The 21,876-nt window shown below is 43.7% G+C and overlaps 1 protein-coding gene across 1 annotated transcript in view; it reads right to left on the bottom strand.

The window, feature by feature from the left end:
* The window catches only part of LOC109907012 (plexin A3), a 125,147-nt gene that overhangs the window by 19,390 nt on the left and 83,881 nt on the right, over positions 1-21,876 (bottom strand). Inside the window, exons 10-15 of the mRNA XM_020504815.2 lie at positions 16,297-16,497; positions 3,885-3,981; positions 2,862-3,052; positions 2,565-2,713; positions 2,287-2,407; positions 51-187 (exon numbers count right to left, since the gene is read on the bottom strand). Of these exons, the coding sequence (XP_020360404.2) occupies positions 51-187; positions 2,287-2,407; positions 2,565-2,713; positions 2,862-3,052; positions 3,885-3,981; positions 16,297-16,497 (896 nt within the window). The remainder of the gene's footprint in view (positions 1-50; positions 188-2,286; positions 2,408-2,564; positions 2,714-2,861; positions 3,053-3,884; positions 3,982-16,296; positions 16,498-21,876) is intronic.

Raw genomic sequence — 21,876 nt, 5'->3', positions numbered from 1 at the left:
CTACCACAGTCCATTCCCCTGAGGTGGGGTCAAGCTGACTGACTACTCACTTAACAAACAGACACTCCTCCTGGGCGATGAATACAGTGACAGTGCTCCCAGCGTCCAGATGACGGCCTGATATTGTCAGCCTGGTCCCCCCAGACACGGGGCCCTTCTCCGGGCGCACACGGTTGAAGCTGGGGGTCTGAGAGAGGAAGGAAACTCACTGTTAACACCCAGCACACAAAACAATTATACAGTTTTTGTGAAAAGCTACAGTACAACAAACCGATTCCCATTATATTTCTGGTAATTGCTGCAACACACTGCACTACAGTAAGTGTTTTCAACAGCACAGTGACAGTGACATGAGTGAGAATGTTACTTTTTTCTGTAATTAGCTACATACGTAATTGCTCCATTCACATGTATTCATTTGGCTGGGAGCTGCGTTTGGGTTCTGGTGGAATAGAACTGCAGGACTGCTATTGATTGCTTTTTTAAGGGTAGCAGTCAAGCCCATTCATTTCAGTCAGCTGCCCACCTTGCAGGCTGAGGAGATTATAAACTAACGCCACATTCCTGTTTCACCGCTGCTTAATGCTCTGTTGGGATAGCTGGGTAATTACTGTATGTCACATTGGCAGGGTTGGGTAGGTTACTTTCTAAATGTAATCCGTTAGTTACTAGTTACCTGTTCAAAATCGTAATCAGTAATGTACTTTTGGAGAACCCAAACTCAGTAGTGTAATCTGATTACATTCAGTTACTTTTAGATTACTTTCCCCTTGAGAGGCATAAGAAGAAGAATATGTTATCAATTGAACAACATCTATTGCAGGATAAATCAATGTTAAAGTTTACATAGCTGGCCATATATATGGATGTTACATTTTACTTTGTTGGGTTGGTTATGTAGGCTTCTTCTAACCCATTGCTTTCTACTACATAATAATAATATGATTAAATTATATATTTACATCAATATATTTAATTTATAAGTTCAAAAATGGATGTAGCAACTACAGATTGCCCCTTTAAGATTGCCCCAAAGCATTACATGGGCTTGCTCCTCCCATCTTTACGATTTGGTCCTGCCGTATATACCTACATGTATGCTACGGTCACAAGACGCAGGCCTCCTAATTGTCCCTAGAATTTCTAAGCAAACAGCTGGAGGCAGGGCTTTCTCCTATAGAGCTCCATTTTTATGGAATGGTCTGCCTACCCATGTCAGAGACGCAGACTCGGTCTCAACCTTTAAGTCTTTATTGAAGACTCATCTCTTCAGTAGGTCCTATGATTGATTGTAGTCTGGCCCAGGAGTGTGAAGGTAAAAGGAAAGTCTCTGGAGCGATGAACCACACTTGCTGTCTCTGCCTGGCCGGTTCCCCTCTTTCCACTGGGATTCTCTGTCTCTAACCCTATTACAGGGGCTGAGTCACTAGCCTACTGGCAGCTGTTGCAAGAGCACATTTTCACTGGCTGTCCACTGGTTTCAAAAACAATGATTGATAGGCAGCTTAAACTTCTTCAATTCAACCATTATTGGGTTCAAATACACATTTAGATTTCTGAACAGCCATCCACAACAACCAGAATCCATAAGGCACAAATAGCTCAATGAGAGAGCAGCAGTGTGATTCACATCAATGTGCTATGTAGATATCAATAATAAGTGATATCAATATCGCTGTAGAATGCACCATTGCTCTCATCCTTACCTCCAAGCGTTTATTCAAGTTGGATAATCTTCAGACGCTGACAGCAGTTGCACCATTGGAAGACATAGCTTGGACTGTAGTCTACAAAAGCTTATTCTTGCTCTATTCCCGCGATCCATCAAACACATTTGGTGTGTCATCATAGTGGTCTCTGACTTGAGGTCAGACACGCTCAGGTGGAACAAACTTAAACTTGCGCCTTTTTTCAATGCTGATTTGAATTTGATTGAGAAAACAACCTTTTTTTTTTGCAAACATCCTTTCTGAATTTAAAAGTAATCCTCAAAGTAATCATCAAATTTTTCAAAAGTATCTGTAATCTGATTACAATATTTTTTTTGCCGGTAACTGTAACATTACAGTTTCCGTTTTTTTTTGTAATCTCTGACATGTAACATCGGCCACACTTTCTTTCACAACACGTTCACCATCTCTGTATTGCAGCATAAGACTAGTTAGTTGCCGGGGAAGAACCACTGCAATTGATCGGGTATCCTTCCTTCGCCTCCGGAAACGGCCAGACACTTTCTTCACAGTCATCTTTCTGGGAAGAGATGGGGTCATGTGGGGTCATACGCACCACAAAGGAGTAGGTCTGGGATGACTGAGTGCGGTACTCTGCACTGCACACCCCGATACACAGCTCCACTGGGCCACCTGGAGAGTGGGGCAGTAGCGCCTCGGCCATGTCACACACAATCCTGAGGGACAGAATACACTCAGCTGTCAGTCAAAGGCCCACTGCTTATGTTGCCTAATGTTAAAAGGAAATAAAGTTAGAAGACATATGACCAAGTATCACTAATTTACTTGCATACCATTCAAGTGAAACCCTATTGACAAAGTCACCACACTCACCTCTCAGCGCTGATGTACTCGGAGGGCACAGGGTTACAGCGAACCCCAGCCACCTGGACGTGGGCGATCTCCCGCACCTGCAGCCCAAGGTTCTCCCCCTCGATCGTCACTCGCGTGCCCCCCTCTTTGGGCCCCGTCAACGGGCGGATCTGTCCATGGAAACAGGGTCAAGGTCACGGAGAAGCAATCTCCCTGTCAGCATGCTCGCACACAGCAGAAGGCCTGGGTTCTGAGGCTCTAGAATTAAACACACCCATACAGTATTATACACAGTATATCTCTGTGCTCCAGCCTTACCATGGTGATGCGGGGGTGGCTGCAGCGGACGTTGTGCCTGCCGGGGTGCATCCAGTTCTGCTCCGGTGTCTGGCAGTGCTGCTTCAGGAGACACTTCTTGTTGTCCAGGCACCAGCCACACTCAAACGCTGTGCTGGCCTTCAGACACAAGCCACAGCTGTCCCTCTGGGCCTCACACTTATACAGCAGGGCTGAGCACAGACAGACAGACAGACAGACAGACAGAGAGGGTTAACACTCGTCTAAGATGGAGTCTGAGACAGAAAGGTGAGTGGTGAGGTGCGCGGCACTGTGCTGTCTGTATGTGACAGCACACGTCCTGAGCTGCTAATCTCCCTTTATCCCCTTGCTCAGCCTCGTCCTCGCTCCTACGCAGCCGCCTCGATAAAAACAGGTTTGAAGGTGAAGATGGTACACAGAGTTATTGACCAGTTCAGGAGGAGAACATAATCAAATACTGTGCAGCTAGCTACATGACTAGCTCTCTCCTCTCAGCTCGTCTTCGCGCAGGGCCAATCGCCCAGTGGAGAGATGGTATCTGCAGTCTGATTGTGGAGAGCTATGAGTCTCTTTCAGAGTGGCCCGATGAAACCAGTGAGATAAAGCTCCTTTGAGGGAAGTATTGACAACCACTATGTGTCCCCGACTTGCAGTTATACAAGGTGTGTTCATACAAAACATGGGACTGCACATTTAATTCTGTATTTTTTACATCTTACTCATCTACAAAAATCTTTGTCAATTTAACAGTTTTGAAGACAATAATAAAATAAAAAACTGCCAAGGCTTAATCCACATTTGCGACTGAATTATCCCACTGAATATGATTTATTGTGGTAGCCATAGCCCCAATCCCCATAGAGTGCCACTAGAGGGCTCAGCAAGGTATGACCACATATTTGACCAGTGTGTCTGCTGTTTCCCTGCTGTGTGCCAGTTACGTCTTCGACTTGTCCTTTACACTACTTAGCTGCAACACTATTATGAAGAACGTTTAATTCTGAAAATGATAAAACAACATACCTTTCATGGTGGAAGGCTTGTCGATGAAGAAGTCTCCGTCCCAGACGATAGAGAAGTCAACAGGCAGGTCTCCCGTCTCGTCCCCATCATACCAGTACTGCAGGAAACACACACATATAAACCATGAGTCAATCATCATACTGTACTGATGGTGCATAAAGCCCAACATCATTCAGAGCATGACAAGCCTTCATAGGGCCCTATTAATAAAGACAGTGGCACTCATTCCACTTATTGTGGTTTATGACTTGGCTCATCAGTATAAACTGAGTTCATGGCTGGCATGGCTGGCTGGCACAGTGCAGTGGAAACCATAATGCTATACTATACACTATACTGTACAACGAAAAACATTTAATCTGCTCTGTGTAACAACCCATTAGCCACCAGCCTAGCCACTAGTCACAACATTCCATAGTTGTGAGGGAGTCAGGGAAACATAGTGGCTTTTTTGACAGACTAGGCTTTGAGTTAATCTGGCTTTTTGCAGAGAGAGAGAGAGAGAGAGAGAGAGAGAGAGAGAGAGAGAGAGAGAGAGAGAGAGAGAGTGTGTTGCTGCTGCTGTGTGTCTGTCAAGTGAAGGAGGGGGTGTGGTTTTACTGCCTGTGTTTTAATTAGCAGCAATACTCAGAGCACTAAGCCAGCAGCAACCCTGAGAGAATATCGCTGATCAGCCACATTGATGCACGGCCAGAACACTTATGGGTGTTCTTAAGGAGGCAATGCAGGAATGAGGGCAGACTAAAAGCAAGCGAGGCCCTGAATTCAGCTTTAAAAATATAACTTATTTCAAACCACATTAAGATGACTCTCAGCAGATTCAAAGAGAGAGAGAGCAGCTACAGTATGAGCACCAAGATGGAGATACAGTAGAACCTGTAGGTTCCTGTTGAACCGTTAAGTCTTTATGGCAGTATCAGATGTGGCACGTTTATCCATCCACAGCTCACCTTTATCCATCCACAGCTCACCTTTATCCATCCATACCTAACCTTTATCCATCCACAGCTCACCTTTATCCATCCATACCTAACCTTTATCCATCCACAGCTCATCTTTATCCATCCACAGCTCACCTTTATCCAGCCATACCTAACCTTTATCCATCCACAGCTCACCTTTATCCATCCACAGCTCACCTTTATCCATCCACAGCTCATCTTTATCCATCCATAGCTCACCTTTATCCATCCATACCTAACCTTTATCCATCCACAGCTCATCTTTATCCATCCATACCTAACCTTTATCCATCCACAGCTCATCTTTATCCATCCACAGCTCACCTTTATCCAGCCATACCTAACCTTTATCCATCCACAGCTCACCTTTATCCATCCATACCTAACCTTTATCCATCCACAGCTCATCTTTATCCATCCACAGCTCACCTTTATCCAGCCATACCTAACCTTTATCCATCCACAGCTCACCTTTATCCATCCACAGCTCACCTTTATCCATCCACAGCTCATCTTTATCCATCCATAGCTCACCTTTATCCATCCATACCTAACCTTTATCCATCCACAGCTCATCTTTATCCATCCATACCTAACCTTTTATCCATCCACAGCTCACCTTTATCCATCCATACCTAACCTTTATCCATCCACAGCTCATCTTTATCCATCCATACCTAACCTTTATCCATCCACAGCTCACCTTTATCCATCCACAGCTCATCTTTATCCATCCACAGCTCACCTTTATCCAGCCATACCTAACCTTTATCCATCCACAGCTCACCTTTATCCATCCATACCTAACCTTTATCCATCCACAGCTCACCTTTATCCATCCACAGCTCACCTTTATCCATCCACAGCTCATCTTTATCCATCCATAGCTCACCTTTATCCATCCATACCTAACCTTTATCCATCCACAGCTCATCTTTATCCATCCATACCTAACCTTTATCCATCCACAGCTCATCTTTATCCATCCATACCTAACCTTTATCCATCCACAGCTCACCTTTATCCATCCATACCTAACCTTTTATCCATCCAAAGCTCACCTTTATCCATCCATACCTAACCTTTATCCATCCACAGCTCACCTTTATCCATCCATACCTAACCTTTATCCATCCACAGCTCATCTTTATCCATCCACAGCTCACCTTTATCCATCCATACCTAACCTTTATCCATCCACAGCTCACCTTTATCCATCCATACCTAACCTTTATCCATCCACAGCTCATCTTTATCCATCCACAGCTCACCTTTATCCAGCCATACCTAACCTTTATCCATCCACAGCTCACCTTTATCCATCCACAGCTCACCTTTATCCATCCACAGCTCATCTTTATCCATCCATAGCTCACCTTTATCCATCCATACCTAACCTTTATCCATCCACAGCTCATCTTTATCCATCCATACCTAACCTTTTATCCATCCACAGCTCACCTTTATCCATCCATACCTAACCTTTATCCATCCACAGCTCATCTTTATCCATCCATACCTAACCTTTATCCATCCACAGCTCACCTTTATCCATCCACAGCTCATCTTTATCCATCCACAGCTCACCTTTATCCAGCCATACCTAACCTTTATCCATCCACAGCTCACCTTTATCCATCCATACCTAACCTTTATCCATCCACAGCTCACCTTTATCCATCCACAGCTCACCTTTATCCATCCACAGCTCATCTTTATCCATCCATAGCTCACCTTTATCCATCCATACCTAACCTTTATCCATCCACAGCTCATCTTTATCCATCCATACCTAACCTTTATCCATCCACAGCTCATCTTTATCCATCCATACCTAACCTTTATCCATCCACAGCTCACCTTTATCCATCCATACCTAACCTTTTATCCATCCAAAGCTCACCTTTATCCATCCATACCTAACCTTTATCCATCCACAGCTCATCTTTATCCATCCATACCTAACCTTTATCCATCCACAGCTCACCTTTATCCATCCATACCTAACCTTTATCCATCCACAGCTCATCTTTATCCATCCACAGCTCACCTTTATCCAGCCATACCTAACCTTTATCCATCCACAGCTCATCTTTATCCATCCACAGCTCACATTTATCCAGCCATACCTAACCTTTATCCATCCAGAGCTCATCTTTATCCAGCCATACCTAACCTTTATCCATCCACAGCTCACCCTTATCCAGCCATACCTAACCTTTATCCATCCATGTTGCCTAGTGGGTAGGAGCATTGGGCCAGTAACCGAAAGGTTGCTGGATCGAATCCCCGAGCTGACAAGGCAAAAATCTGTTGTTCTGCCCCTGAGCAAGGCAGTTAACCCACTGTTCCCCTGAGCAAGGCAGTTAACCCACTGTTCCCCTGAGCAAGGCAGTTAACCCACTGTTCCCCTGAGCAAGGCAGTTAACCCACTGTTCCCTTGAGCAAGGCAGTTAACCCACTGTTCCCCTGAGCAAGGCAGTTAACCCACTGTTCCCCTGAGCAAGGCAGTTAACCCACTGTTCCCCTGAGCAAGGCAGTTAACCCGCACTAGCCCGCCACAAGGAGTCGCTAGAGTGCGATGAGACAAGGACATCCTGCCTAGCAGGCCAAACCCTCCCCTAATCGGACGACGGTGGGCCAATTGTGCGCCGCCTCACGGTCGGCTGCGACACAGCCTGGGATCGAACCCGGGAATGTAGTGACGCATTTAGCACTGCGATGCAAGTGCCTTTGAACACGCTGTGGTATGTTTGACTGTGTTTGAATGTGTGTGACTATTTGTGTGTATGTGTGTGTGTGTGTGTTGGTTCTTCTCTCCTTGTGGGGACCTAAAATCTCCCAAGCTCCCTACGACAATAGTAAAACAAGGAAAATTTGTTGGGACATTTTCCATGTCCCCATGTGGACAAAGGCTATTGTAAGTTTAGGGGTTAGGTGTAGGGTACGAATTAGGGTTAGGGGTTAGTGGTTAGGTTTAGGGTTAGGAGTTAGGTTTAGGGTTTGGGTTAGGATTATGGTAAGGGTTATGATTAGGGTTAGGGATTAGTGGTTAGGTTTAGGGTTAGGAGTTAGGTTTAGGGTTTGGGTTAGGATTATGGTAAGGGTTATGATTAGGGTTAGGGGTTAGTGGTTAGGTTTAGGGTTTGGGTTAGGATTATGGTAAGGGTTATGATTAGGGTTAGGGGTTAGTGGTTAGGTTTAGGGTTTGGGTTAGGATTATGGTAAGGGTTATGATTAGGGTTAGGGGTTAGTGGTTAGGTTTAGGGTTTGGGTTAGGATTATGGTAAGGGTTATGATTAGGGTTAGGGGTTAGTGGTTAGGTTTAGGGTTTGGGTTAGGATTATGGTAAGGGTTATGATTAGGGTTAGGGGTTAGTGGTTAGGTTTAGGGTTTGGGTTAGGATTATGGTAAGGGTTATGATTAGGGTTAGGGGTTAGTGGTTAGGTTTAGGGTTTGGGTTAGGATTATGGTAAGGGTTATGATTAGGGTTAGGGATTAGTGGTTAGGTTTAGGGTTTGGGTTAGGATTATGGTAAGGGTTATGATTAGGGTTAGGGATTAGTGGTTAGGTTTAGGGTTTGGGTTAGGATTATGGTAAGGGTTATGATTAGGGTTAGGGATTAGTGGTTAGGTTTAGGGTTTGGGTTAGGATTATGGTAAGGGTTATGATTAGGGTTAGGGGTTAGTGGTTAGGTTTAGGGTTTGGGTTAGGATTATGGTAAGGGTTATGATTAGGGTTAGGATTATGGTAAGGGTTATGATTAGGGTTAGGGGTTAGTGGTTAGGTTTAGGGTTAGGAGTTAGGTTTAGGGTTTGGGTTAGGATTATGGTAAGGGTTATGATTAGGGTTAGGGATTAGGGAAAATAGGATTTTGAATGGAAATACATTTTGGGTCCCCACGAGGAAAGAAGAATAAAACGTGTGTGTGTGTGTGTGTACGCTCACATGCCTGTGTGTGTGTGTGTGTGCACGCGTGTGCACACGTGTGAAGTCTTGAATCTTTGTGCAGCTGCTCTGCGAAATATCTGGGAGCAAGTCAAGCAGGGAATGCAACAGTGTGGGTGCTGAAAGGCTGAACTAAAGCCCACTGAACCTGTTGACACGTGGCTCCAAATGTTCTTACATCTCTATAGGGTCCAGTTGGTTCTGCAGGCACCAGTCCATAATTGAGGTAACTGCAGCTCCCTGGGTGGGGTCACTGAATTAACTTCCCCCAATCATATCGCTTCACAGTGTCACACAACAAAAACTCAACTCAACTTGAGACCATCCTCACTCCTATCCATCAAACAGACATATAAACTAGTTAACCTTTGTGGTCTCTGTTTATTCAGCCGAAAAAGGGAAAGTCTATCGAAAATGCCTCATTCAATAACAGCATTTCGTGAAATGGTTGATAAGGCCAACAATATTCTTCACAGTCCAATGAGGCGTTACATTTGTTCAGTAGGTAAACCAAATCAGGTTGGTGAGTTGACAGCAGCGTTAAAGCCTTGGCAGGTTCAGAAACAGATATTCATTTGTAAATATCTAGGTTGTTGTCATGCAGTCTTCCCAAGGCCCTGATAATGAAAGCCACAGGAGAGCCATACAATGTATTTCTGGAATTAATATAATATGCATTTCCTAGCCTTCTCCCTCTTTTTCAAGTGAAAGGCAGGCAGCTTTGAGGAGATTAGTGGATATGTGTAAATGGGGGGACACTTTTGTGTTGGGCCATACAATGCAGCTTATCTCTGCCAGTCGTGAATTGATTTTCCTCCGGCCTTGGTTCCACTGGATCTGAGACTAGCGAGTGGAGACAAATTGGCCTGGTTCTGTCAGACATGTCTCTGGGATGACAACGAGGCGAGTAAGTGAGGTAATCTTACCTTTAAAAAAACAAATCCATCACTGGATACAGATACAAACTTGCGCTACCTCTGAGACAGAGACACTATTTTCATGATTTATTGTCTACTTATCCTTCGGTTTTAATGGGTTGCAAACAACAACAATGGAAGATATTCCTTTTGATATTCCTTTTGATGAATGAGAATTGGGTCTATTGAAGGGATTCATGCGAGAGGTACACAATGTAAGCAAGTTCATTTTACTGTAGGAATTGGAATGGCAGGTAGCCTAGTGGTTAGTGCGTTGGGCCAAACAAGGTCGCTTATTTGAATACACGGGCTGACAAGGTGAAAATATGTTGATGTGCCCTTGAGCAAGGCACTTAAACCTAATTTGCTCCAGGATGGCCGTACTACTATGGCTGACCCTGTAAAACAAGACATTTCTCTGCTGTATGTGACCAAAAAATATTTATACTATATATCAAAGACAATACACGATACGTTCAGAGAAAAAAAAATACACATTTAGAATTTGTGTTTATTCAGAATAAAGTCATTAAGATTTCAATTAAGCCATTGAACATTGACACAGATCGACTGTAGTTATCTGCAGCGGCTCAACCATCAGTCTAAATGAAGAGGACAAATACTGTGAGTAGTAGAATTGGCTGCAACTGTGCCGTCTATGCTGGCTCCTTGTAGTGACAGAGTGAAAATCTATTTACCTTAATGATGAAGGCTTTCCTGTTTCATTTAATTAAGTTTCAAAATTCGACCGACTTCAGCAAAATTACCTTTGAAAAAGGGCATTTTTTCCTTCATAAACATACACAGTAATTAATAGGGAGTCCATATTAGTGAACATAAATTATATTTTCTGCAAACCAAACTTTCATCATTATGATTACTGCACTAGGAAAAAATGTGTAGTTCGTCACGGTGACAGATTTAAGGTCACAGGTTTTGGTTAAAGAAACAGACAGGGTAATATGGAGTGGTCTTATTGCCCGTGAAGAATTGTGCCTGGTTCAGAGCTCACTCCATAAACACAGAATATATGACTTGCATGTTGAGGCCATGCTTGAACTTGTGTCATCATATTTGAGGTAAGTGCTTTAACACAAGAAAACCAAAGCATACTTTTCACATGAGGACACCAAAGCATTCTTTGTAGATGACTTTGAGAATCTAAAAAAAAATGTCAGAGCAGGGGTAACGAATGCCCTGATTTCTCAGTTAGGGGAATACAGCTGAGGCTCTCTCCCCTTCCATTGCTAGTGCCTAAAACAAACAGGATGAAACACAGACATGATGAAACAGGCTCATAATTCATGCTATTGATTGATCACCTCGTTTAGTGGACAATTTATTCCACCAGAACCCACCTGCTACAGAGCCTCACAGGCACAATCCAGTATATCCAACCTCAGAGACTGACAGGGGTGCAATATGCAACAATCAAAATGGAAAGGATAAATACCATAGCATTAGACTGCCATTTTCTATGGTAAATACAACGAGCAGGCGTAAGATAAACCTACATGAAAATATATGCATGCAGTGTACAATATATCATATCCTACTACTTAGTGTGCACGGAAGCATGCTTCCATTGACCATGAGGTGACATATCCACAGTATCACTAACATGTAGATTGTTCCATGCTACATCTTTTCCATTAGTGGGGCCTTTGGTGTCAAGAGAAGGGCAGGTCATTTCTATACCTTCCACTTAGAAGCACCAAAGACGTTGATAGTCTGATTGGACACTTGATGAGAATAATAGAATAATGAGGGCATGCCGGTTCAGAAAGCCTGAAAAAAAGAACATGTAAGTGTTTTTATTCAAAAAAGCTTTGCCACCATCGTTCGGGAATAATGGTGTTCTTTGTGAGAGCACTTTCCATCAAAAGGGTAGTTCAGAACTTGGTCATTGTGCAAAAGGCTTTACTGTACGTTTCCTGGGTAACACCGCCAATGCCTGTCGCTAAGGGGTCAGCAGCGCTTAGCAACACTTACGTCCATGGGATTCATTTGGATTTCCTCTCATCTTGATACAAAAGATGAAAAGTCCCATGTATGCCGATTCAGCCTATCAAAGGTTTACATGTGTGCCATGTGTAATCTGCAACGTAAAGCGTGCTGTCAAGCAAAAATGCACAAAAACCCTTTACATTATCTAAGCAAATGCTTATTGAGTTTCAACGGCAAAGACCCTACTTATCATTTACTTGAAAGGCCGTGTGTATATGTGTGGGGGGTGTATCATACTGATTTACTCCGGCTGTGGCAGCACATTGTCTGCAGTACAAATCAAGCGGGGAGACAGATAAAAGAAAGAAACAAGCAGGCCTGCGTTTGAGCTGAATTACAGTACATCTACGCCTTTTGACATGATACCCAAATCACATTTCTGAAGGATATCCCACAGTTGGGGAATGTGATTGATGGATTAATGTGGATCAGCATGAATTATCACACAGTGTTGTCTCATCTTTATGCATATGTACCTTACAAAAAAAGGTCACGTATTTCTGTTTGGATGCAGGATGCACCTGCTGCAGTAAAATTTAAATGACATGTATCCAGCAACGCCATCAGGAAGCCAGTACAACAGCGTAACGGTATCTATTCTATTTAGCTGGAGAAAATGAATGAATGGAAATGCCAAAGTAGAGGCAGAGAGACGGAAGAGGTGGAGCATGGAAAGAGGATGGCATGTATTTGACTTCAAGTTGTATGTGGGCAGAGGCAAGGGCACAACCTTGTGTTGTATTTATGCAGGATGTGCTGTCAGACATGTGTGTTGCTCTGGTCTGTTCACTGGTCTGTCTGTCTGAGGGCAAACTGTTGTTATCTGTCTGCATCCCTTACACAGGGCTACTCGAGATCTGTGGCAGATGCATCTTTCACATGCTGAACTGCACATCACGGGTCAAATTCACATACAACAGTCCTGGAAACACACGCACACCAACATGGACACACGAGCCTCAGGGCTAGTTTCTCTGGTGAATGACATCTCTATGTACTGTATAGTGGACTTTTAAAATGTACTTACCAGGACAAACCAGCTGGCTCTAAATGTAGATAAGGGTGTACATACAGAGAGAGCATTGTGAGAGTGAGAAAGGCCAGGCGGCGGGAAACAGCAGAGAAGTGAGGGAGACGGGAGGCCACTAGAACGGCCCCTCTCTCCCAGGGAGGGCCAGGAAGGGGCTCTCATTAGAAGAGAAGATCGTCACAGGGATAAGAGTGCTGATAAGAGGACAATTATGAGGCAGTGATGGGGTAATATGAGGGGTCTGGCTGTGTGTTTAGTTCCCATAGGATGAATCAAATCAAATCAGAGTTATATCTCTGTTAGTTCCCCCATGAGAACGTTTACATCATCAAGCAGGGCCAAAGTAGCCTGGGCGCCAGTCTGTTTCTGCTCTCCTGTCAACTCCTTATGGAATCGTCATGCCAAACAATGACACAGAATACAAGGAGTGAAATGTTAACTAAGCAGACGGGTACCCAGGCTAGGGCCAAGGCTACAGCTGAGTCACAGAACGATCTCTCAATCTCCGCATTACTCTACCTACAGTAACAGTTTTAAAGCAAGACCTGACAGTGAAATCACATCCAACTGCAACATTCAACTACACTAGAAGTTGAAGTTGCCCTGTCTGGTAAAACATACTGTCACAGCTGGTGAACATGTCCAGCAGCATGTTTAACCTAACTAACCCCCACCTCAGTGGCCTCCCATCAGAGCAAAAGTGCTGACTGATACCTGAAAGTTCTCAGTGAGGGGGAGACTAAACAGCAGATGAAATTGATTGATTCAGCATTGCCCATCTGAGGCCACTCACAATGGCATTAGCATGGACCCCATGGCCTCAAAGTCACCTGGCTGCAGCAGTCTTGACAGCCAATCGTCTTGACGGCCATACTGATTGATAGCCGTTGAGTGTGAGGGGAGGGAGGACAGCACACACCCCAGGAACTGAGTGTAATCTGCGGCATGTCTTCACTATGGCTAGATTACTATTCAGGAGAGATCCATCAGATAGGGGCAGAGACAGAGAAGAAGGGATGATGTGGCCCCAGCCCACTGTGTCACAGGTAATCACACTATCAATTCATCTAAAAATCCCCTCCAAACAGAGAGAGGGGGAGAGGGGGAGGGAGAAAGAAAGAGATAGAGACAGCGGGTAGTAGCTACCAGTCAGAATGGGGGAGGGGGAGGGAGAAAGAAAGAGATAGAGACAGCGGGTAGTAGCTACCAGTCAGAATGGGGGAGGGAGAAAGAAAGAGATAGAGACAGCAGGTAGTAGCTACCAGTCAGAATGGGGGAGGGGGAGGGAGAAAGAAAGAGAGAGACAGCGGGTAGTAGCTACCAGTCAGAATGGGGGAGGGAGAAAGAAAGAGATAGAGACAGCGGATAGTAGCTACCAGTCAGAATGGGGGAGGGAGAAAGAAAGAGATAGAGACAGCGGGTAGTAGCTACCAGTCAGAATGGGGGAGGGGGAGGGAGAAAGAAAGAGATATAGACAGCGGGTAGTAGCTACCAGTCAGAATGGGGGAGGGGGAGGGAGAAAGAAAGAGATAGAGACAGCGGGTAGTAGCTACCAGTCAGAATGGGGGAGGGAGAAAGAAAGAGATAGAGACAGCGGGTAGTAGCTACCAGTCAGAATGGGGGAGGGGGAGGGAGAAAGAAAGAGATAGAGACAGCGGGTAGTAGCTACCAGTCAGAATGGGGGAGGGGGAGGGAGAAAGAAAGAGATAGAGACAGCGGGTAGTAGCTACCAGTCAGAATGGGGGAGGGGGAGGGAGAAAGAAAGAGATAGAGACAGCGGGTAGTAGCTACCAGTCAGAATGGGGGAGGGGGAGGGAGAAAGAAAGAGATAGAGACAGCGGGTAGTAGCTACCAGTCAGAATGGGGGAGGGGGATGGAGAAAGAAAGAGATAGAGACAGCGGGTAGTAGCTACCAGTCAGAATGGGGGAGGGGGAGGGAGAAAGAAAGAGATAGAGACAGCGGGTAGTAGCTACCAGTCAGAATGGGGGAGGGGGACGGAGAAAGAAAGAGATAGAGATAGCGGGTAGTAGTTACCAGTCAGAATGGGGGAGGGGAGTAGTAAAAAAACACCAGGGCCTGAATATCAATCTCAAAGTGTGGTTTCTCTTTCTGTCAGATTGAGATGAAGCAGGGGAGTGTGAGGGAGGACTAACATTTACAGTTTAATGTGGTATACTCAATATTTCAGCCTGTCCTTGCGTGTGGTAAACAGCCTCAAATGTTTACCTTTAGGTTTTTACTTTTTTATTTATTGAACCTTTATTTAACCAGGCAAGTCAGTTAAGAACAAATTCTTATTTACAATGACGGCCTACACAGGTGAAGTGATTAACACACTAGAACACATCTATTTAATGCTGATTTCCTCACTATATTCATAGAGCTGTTGCATTGTTCACACAGCATCTGCAGTTTTATGCTTTGAACAATCCAAACCCCAATGCCCAATCCTCTAACCTTTGTGCACTCACTTAATAATTGTCTACCACAAAACGACTTTTCAATTTCATTTTAAATGCATAGCCGCAGCACGCGGGGCGGGGGTCAGAGAAAGACATAACGATGAGGGGGAGGAAATGAGTGGAAACAGATGGAAGGACAACAGTTGCTCTTCGCGGCAGGGTCCTTCCGAAGGCCTTCACAATGTAGTGCGCCAGACAGCATGTGTCAGCCAGGGAAAGGACAACAATCAATCCTAACCCGACCCGCTGGGGAAGGGCGTGTGTGCTGGATACGTGATCCTCATTATTAAATTGCCACGGGACATCAATTGTCCTGTCAAAGGACAGTGGCCCACAGCCTGACCTTTGACCTCCAGGGGTTAAGGGGGTTAGAGGGGAGACACTCCGTGGCAGAGGGCTAGTCAAACCCTACCCAAGGAACGCTCCAGCACCTCCACCCACACCACATTCCCTTTCCCTAGGTCACATTGTCCAACCAAATTAAGACCCGCATCCTGTGACTGGCTAATTATTTTACAAGATTCCCTGGGGTTACTGTGACAACCAGATGGGTCACAGAAGGCAGCCGTCTGTAACATTACTACGAGACAGAGGGAGTAGGAGAGAAAAGGAGAGAGAGAGGGGGTTCTAAGGAGCAATAGAGAGAGAGAGAGAGAGAGAGGGGTAGAGAGAGAGGGGTAGAGATGATACTCTCAATGTCAGCTCTTTGACATGCCACATTTTTCACTGGGATTGAGAAAACAAGTTTAATGCTCTGAATTGATGCCTTTGCTGATTTTGCGGATAACGTTTTTTTGTGATCAGTGACAAAGTGGAAAGTCACCTTGATTTTTCTGCCTATTATTTCCATGAGACAGAGAGGAAGAGAGGGAGGCATACTCTTTCTTTATACACGCATTAGTAAAATACCTGTGGAAAACTAGTTCAAAAGATCGGTGTAAGAAAAAATAGTTTTTACATTGGACCAAGAACTCAAATCCAACAACAATTCACATCATATTTAACAGTGAATACTGTATAAATAACAACATTCTGCAGGGCCTGGAAATAAGGCTGTAAGTCATAATTATAGGACATGTACTCACTGAGGTGTTCTGGCATTGGATACAGGAGCTGTTGAAGCGCACAGCTGGGATGCGTTGCATCTTGCCCTGGATGTTGAACACACACTCATAGTTCTTCTGTCCAGACTGAGGCTGAGGGAGGTTCCGGGCTCGCAGAGTGATTGGCCGAATGATCCCTGCAGGTACCAGGATGTCACTGGTGGGCAGGATCTGAGGACAGCCCTGAAAATCAACAAACAAAGTTACAAATGAACACAGCTAATTTTCTTTGTAAACTCATCAGAATACAGGATGCCAGAACTGAATAATAAACATAATCATTCATTAAAACTTGGTCTCCATACCTAAAGAAAATGTATTGATTCCAGTTTATTGAGCGGAGAGCAGCAGTGATTTATGTCCATTAGCAGCTCTACTTTCCCAACAGAGCAGTGGTACAGCCAACCAGATGTGAAAGATCTGCACAGAGGCCATTAAAAGTGGAATAGTTTGAAACCAAAGCAAACGGAGGTTAAAATCCCTATTACACAGCTGTTGGATCCATCTCTGATTTTATGAGCCACAAATCATACTGATGAAGCGGGAAATGAATATCTTCTTTAGTCCTGCATGTCTGCCTGTGCTAGTGAGGTGAGCACAGCTCCAGAGCCCAGTTAGGGTCCAGGCATTTATTAAAGGGATTACTAGTGACATTGTGGGAAAGAACACATAAAGGATCTCGGAAGTCACAGGAAAGTCACTATTGATGCAATGATTACAATCCGAGAAAATTGCTGATGTGCCCATCCCCAACCGAGATGCCACAGCAGGCTAATGTCCCTTCAGACCCCCTGTGTATTAAAGGATCTTTAGAAATAATCTGTTATCCATTTAGCGCTGAACAATAATCAAGGAGGCTGTAAAAGCAATTTGCCAGACTGGAGGTGATAAATCAGAGGCCTTGTCTGGGCAGGTGGAGGCGGCAAGCGACGAGGAAGGCGGTGGGGTGGAGGGGAGGGAGAGGAGCCTCTGTCTGCAGGACAGATACACCGAGCACCAGCCAACACCATGGTAACAATGATGCAACTCCACAGCCATAAATCTTGCGTCTGGCAAGCGATTTGTAAAGGTTTGTATATTGGTGCATCAATAAATCTCATTTTCATATTCTGTGGATGAAGAGAAAGATTTACTTCCTGCAGGGAGGTGGTGGTGGTGGTGGTGGGCACAGGTGGTGGTGTTAGCAGGGTTCTGCCTGCAATATGAATCCGATTTATCAGCAGCACCATTGAATAACCTCCATCTCCATAGTGAGGACAGAAGGCTTCAGACTGGAGATGGTTAGCCTTTTGGAAATGATGAAATGATGAATGGCTCAGATCGCTTCTCAACCCTGCTTCGTCAATTGGCAAATTGACGTTCAAAACACCAAATAGATCCACTGATATCACATATGCCACATTGAGTCATCAGGGACCTAGCCTCAACACCTGGTTTGCCAAAAAATGCACAATTATGTCCAGTATGACAAATGTATACATCAAAGGTAATGTGAGTGAAAACATTTGTGAATAGCAAAACTTTCCCTGGTAACAGCCAAATAAATACATTTGACCACATTTGTCAATTTTGACTGGATTCATGGTGAAAAATGAGATGAGACTGAGATGAGATGAGACTAGAAACATCCTAGCAACCAGGCGATGGTGTACAGTAGCACATCTCTGAGCTCTAATCGATGGTTGACATAAACAGTAGGTACAGTGGATCTGGTTACTTAGAGCCTGTTTATTGGATTTTATGGCTACCTACATCAGAGTAAAAGTAGCATCACAAAGATACTTTGAGAGGTTGGCACAACAGAAACACATGGTTCATCTAACAGAGTAGTACAGTCACAACTGTGACATATTTTAGGCGAGGACTCAGGATGGAACTTAATGTTTTCTTTTTTTCAATTATTTGAGTGGACACATTCTAAAACCCCAAACTACTATTACATTGCTTTGGAAGTACTTATTTCTGCTTCTTTTATCAGAAAAGCGAGAGTGTGTTTAATCCTAAATGTATCATTCTATTGGCCATTCAAAATAAACTTTAAGCTTTCTCTAAGTCGAAACACGGTGTTCTCTGTATCTGCAACACTGTCATGTATAAGGCATTTCTACTGGTTTATCTCAGTGAAGTTTGAATTTTTATGAATTCCTCTTGTCTGTGTTTCAGTGGAATTGAATATAAGCGTAACCCCAAGACGCCACCACTATTTCCCCTTCATTCCCGTCTACAAAATTACATTAACAAGCTTTAATCGGCAAGCACAGGATAAGTGGTTTGTTTATCAGAAACGTTTGTGTGACATTCTAAAAAGCCCAGGGCAGGTAAGTGAGGTTTGTCATGATGAATTGGGACTCTTTTCATAGGCTGACTGGAAGACAAAGAAGGGGAGACCCATCCTCCTCAGTGAATTTCATACAAATAAAATAGTGAAACACTAAAAAAGTTTTCCTTTTTAGATAAAACTATACTGAATATTTTCACATCACCAAATAATTGATTAGAACACACTGTTTTGCAATGAAGGTCTACAGTTGCCTCAACAGCACTCTGTAGGTTAGCTAGTTTCCGTCCTCTGGGTACAGCTCATGGTTCTCGCCCCCTTCCATACACTTACACAATAATTATGACAACTTCGGGGGGCGTACTCCAACCTATCAGAGTTCTTGCAGCATGAACTGACATGTTGTCCACCCAATCAAAGGATCAAAGAATGAATCTAGTACTGAAAGCATAAGCTACATCTAGCTAGCACTGCGGTGCACAAACTGTGGTGGGTAGTTGACTCAAAGAGAGAGAAAGACAATAGTTGAACACTTTTGAACAAATAAAAGTATTTAAAAATGAAAGAGAAGCAAGAGAGAGAGAGAGAGAGTGTTATGACTTCTATGAATGATGAGTGGAGGAGTCAAGCGCAGAGAGCAGGTAATTCCGTACGTGGATCTTTTATACCAAAGACAGCGGAGACACGGACATGCAAAACAAGGGCGCATGAAACAACCCGTCCAAAATAAACAGGACTAAAACTGTCCGGAAAAATAGAGATCACACTAATAAACCAACACCAATAAACAGAGAACAAGCCCGCACAATACCCAGCGGGCCTAGTGCCCTTAAATAACCTACAAACAAAACTAACTCAAAACAGGTGTAACCAATTAGACCCAACTAACAGAAACAAAAGGAAAGGGAATCGATGGCAGCTAATAGGCCAGCGACGACGACCGCTGAGCGCCGCCACTCGAACAGGAAGAGGCACCATCTTCGGGGGGATTCGTGACAGAGAGAGAGAGAGCTAGCTACAGTGGCAAGAATAAATATGTGAACCCTTTGGAATTACTTGGATTTCTGCATAAATTGGTCATCAAATTTGATCTGATCTTCATCTGTCACAACAATAGACAAACATAGTGTGCTTAAACTAATAACACACAAATTATATAATTTTTCTTGTCTATATTGAATTAGGGATACGCAATATATTGGTGAACATATCGGAATCGGCCGATATTAGCTAAAAATGCCAACATCGGTATCGGCCCGATGTCTAGTTTAACACCAATGTTAAAAACCGATTTCAAAGTTACCGTGGATACCTATATAACGTAGGTACATAATGTAATGACGGAACGTAAAATGTTGCGCATTCCTAACCTAGCCTACAATGTCTGCTGTGTGGATCGAGCAGTCAACAAGTCGAGCAGTCATTTTAAAGAGTAAGAACATTTCAGCAAGACAACTCAAAGGCGAAATCCATTGAAGCAAAGATAATGGAATTCATTGCCCTTGACAATCAACCGTTCTCTGTCGTGGGTGATGTTGGATTTCGCCGACTGGTCGAGCACCGGTACACACTACCAAATGCACTATTTTTCAGATGTTGCCCTACCGGAGTTACACAGTAATAGCGCCACTGCTATTAGATTTACGACATACATACTATGGAACGCCGTTTGGGTCTTTGCGTGTCAAAAAATATACAGTAGCACTGTCAAAGCTGTAGAAAAAAGTCTGCAAACAAGCAAACATCGGCCACGAAGGATGTGTTTACAATACCGCGTTGGTAATAAAGCATCATTTGTTTGACCGCAACTTCTGGGGTACCAAGCTTTAGCTTGGCACCTAGCTAGCACCAATACAACCAGCCTGAAAACAATGACCAGTAGAAACTACAGTCATTTTCATTATTCTTAGCAATGATTTAGGAATCGTTGTGAGTAAGTATTAGCTAGGTTGACACCTTTGGCATACTTTGATTTTGAAGGCTAACCGCAAAGTCCACTATTGTGGCTAGCTTCACAAAGATGGGTCCGACCACCATTAATCAAATAAGAACTGTCTTATAAATTAGGGTTATTTTAGATGATGACACCTAGCTACTGAAACAGATTATGTCATTTTGCTATGTTTTTGGGGAAGAACAGTGTTATGCATCCATGAGCTAGCTAGCTTTTTTTATGAACATCAATATAGGTGAGCGAAGCAACTTTACCAGCATCATAGCATACGTATTGATGAATCGTTGTGACATATGAAATACGAGTGATAGTGTAATCAATGTGTAATAATTATGTAAAAAATGTATGAGCGCGTTAAATTATTATGTGACGTGCAGTCATATTCAGATCCTGATTGGTCAACAAGTTTATTTGACACGTCAAATAGTGTTATTTGACATGTATCTTTTTTGACACGCAAAGACCCTAACGGTGTTCCATAGAAATCCTGGTTGAGAATGAAATGACTGAACAAATGAACAATGAAACAGCACAGGAAGTAATTGAAAGAAATAGGTTTTGATGATGTTTTACTGGTAATGGGGACATACCTAAGTGCGAACAAAATACCTTTTTGGTCAGTGTGGTGTGTGTGTGTAACCTTTATTTAACTAGGCAAGCCAGTTAAGAACAAATTGTTATTTACAATGATGGCCCGGATGACGCTGGGCCAATTGTGGGCAGCCCTATGGGACTCCCAATCATGGCCGGATGTGATACAGCCTGGATTCGAACCAGGGACTGTAGGTAGTGATGCCTCTTCCACTGAGATGCAGTGCCTTAGACTGCTGCGTCCATGTGTGTGTGTTAACTATTTAACTGTACTAGTATGCTTAAAAGGCCGCTAAAATTTTTAAGTATTTGTTATCAGTATCGTTTTTTTGGGCAAGGACAATATTGGATATCGGTATTGGCTAAAAATGTCATATCGGTGCATCCCTATATTGAATACATCATTTAAACATTCACAGTGTAGGTAGGAAAAAGTATGTGAACCCCTAGCTAATTGGAGTCAGAAGTCAGCTAACCTGGCGTCCAATCAATGAGACGAGATTGGAGATGTTGGTTAGAGCTGCCTTGCCCTATAAAACACACTCACAAAATTTGACTGTGCTATTCACAAAAAGCATTTCCTGATGTGAAACATGCCTTGATCAAAAGAGATCTCAGAAGACCTAAGATTAAGAATTGTTGACAAAAGTATCTCTAAAAGCCTTGATGTTCATCAGTCCATGGTAAGGTAAATTGTCTACAAATGGAGAAAGTTCAGCACTGTTGCTACTCTTCCTAG

Source organism: Oncorhynchus kisutch, linkage group LG17 (assembly GCF_002021735.2).
Source record: "Oncorhynchus kisutch isolate 150728-3 linkage group LG17, Okis_V2, whole genome shotgun sequence".
NCBI lineage: Eukaryota > Metazoa > Chordata > Actinopteri > Salmoniformes > Salmonidae > Oncorhynchus > Oncorhynchus kisutch.
This window is presented reverse-complemented; position numbering and strand designations above follow the sequence as displayed.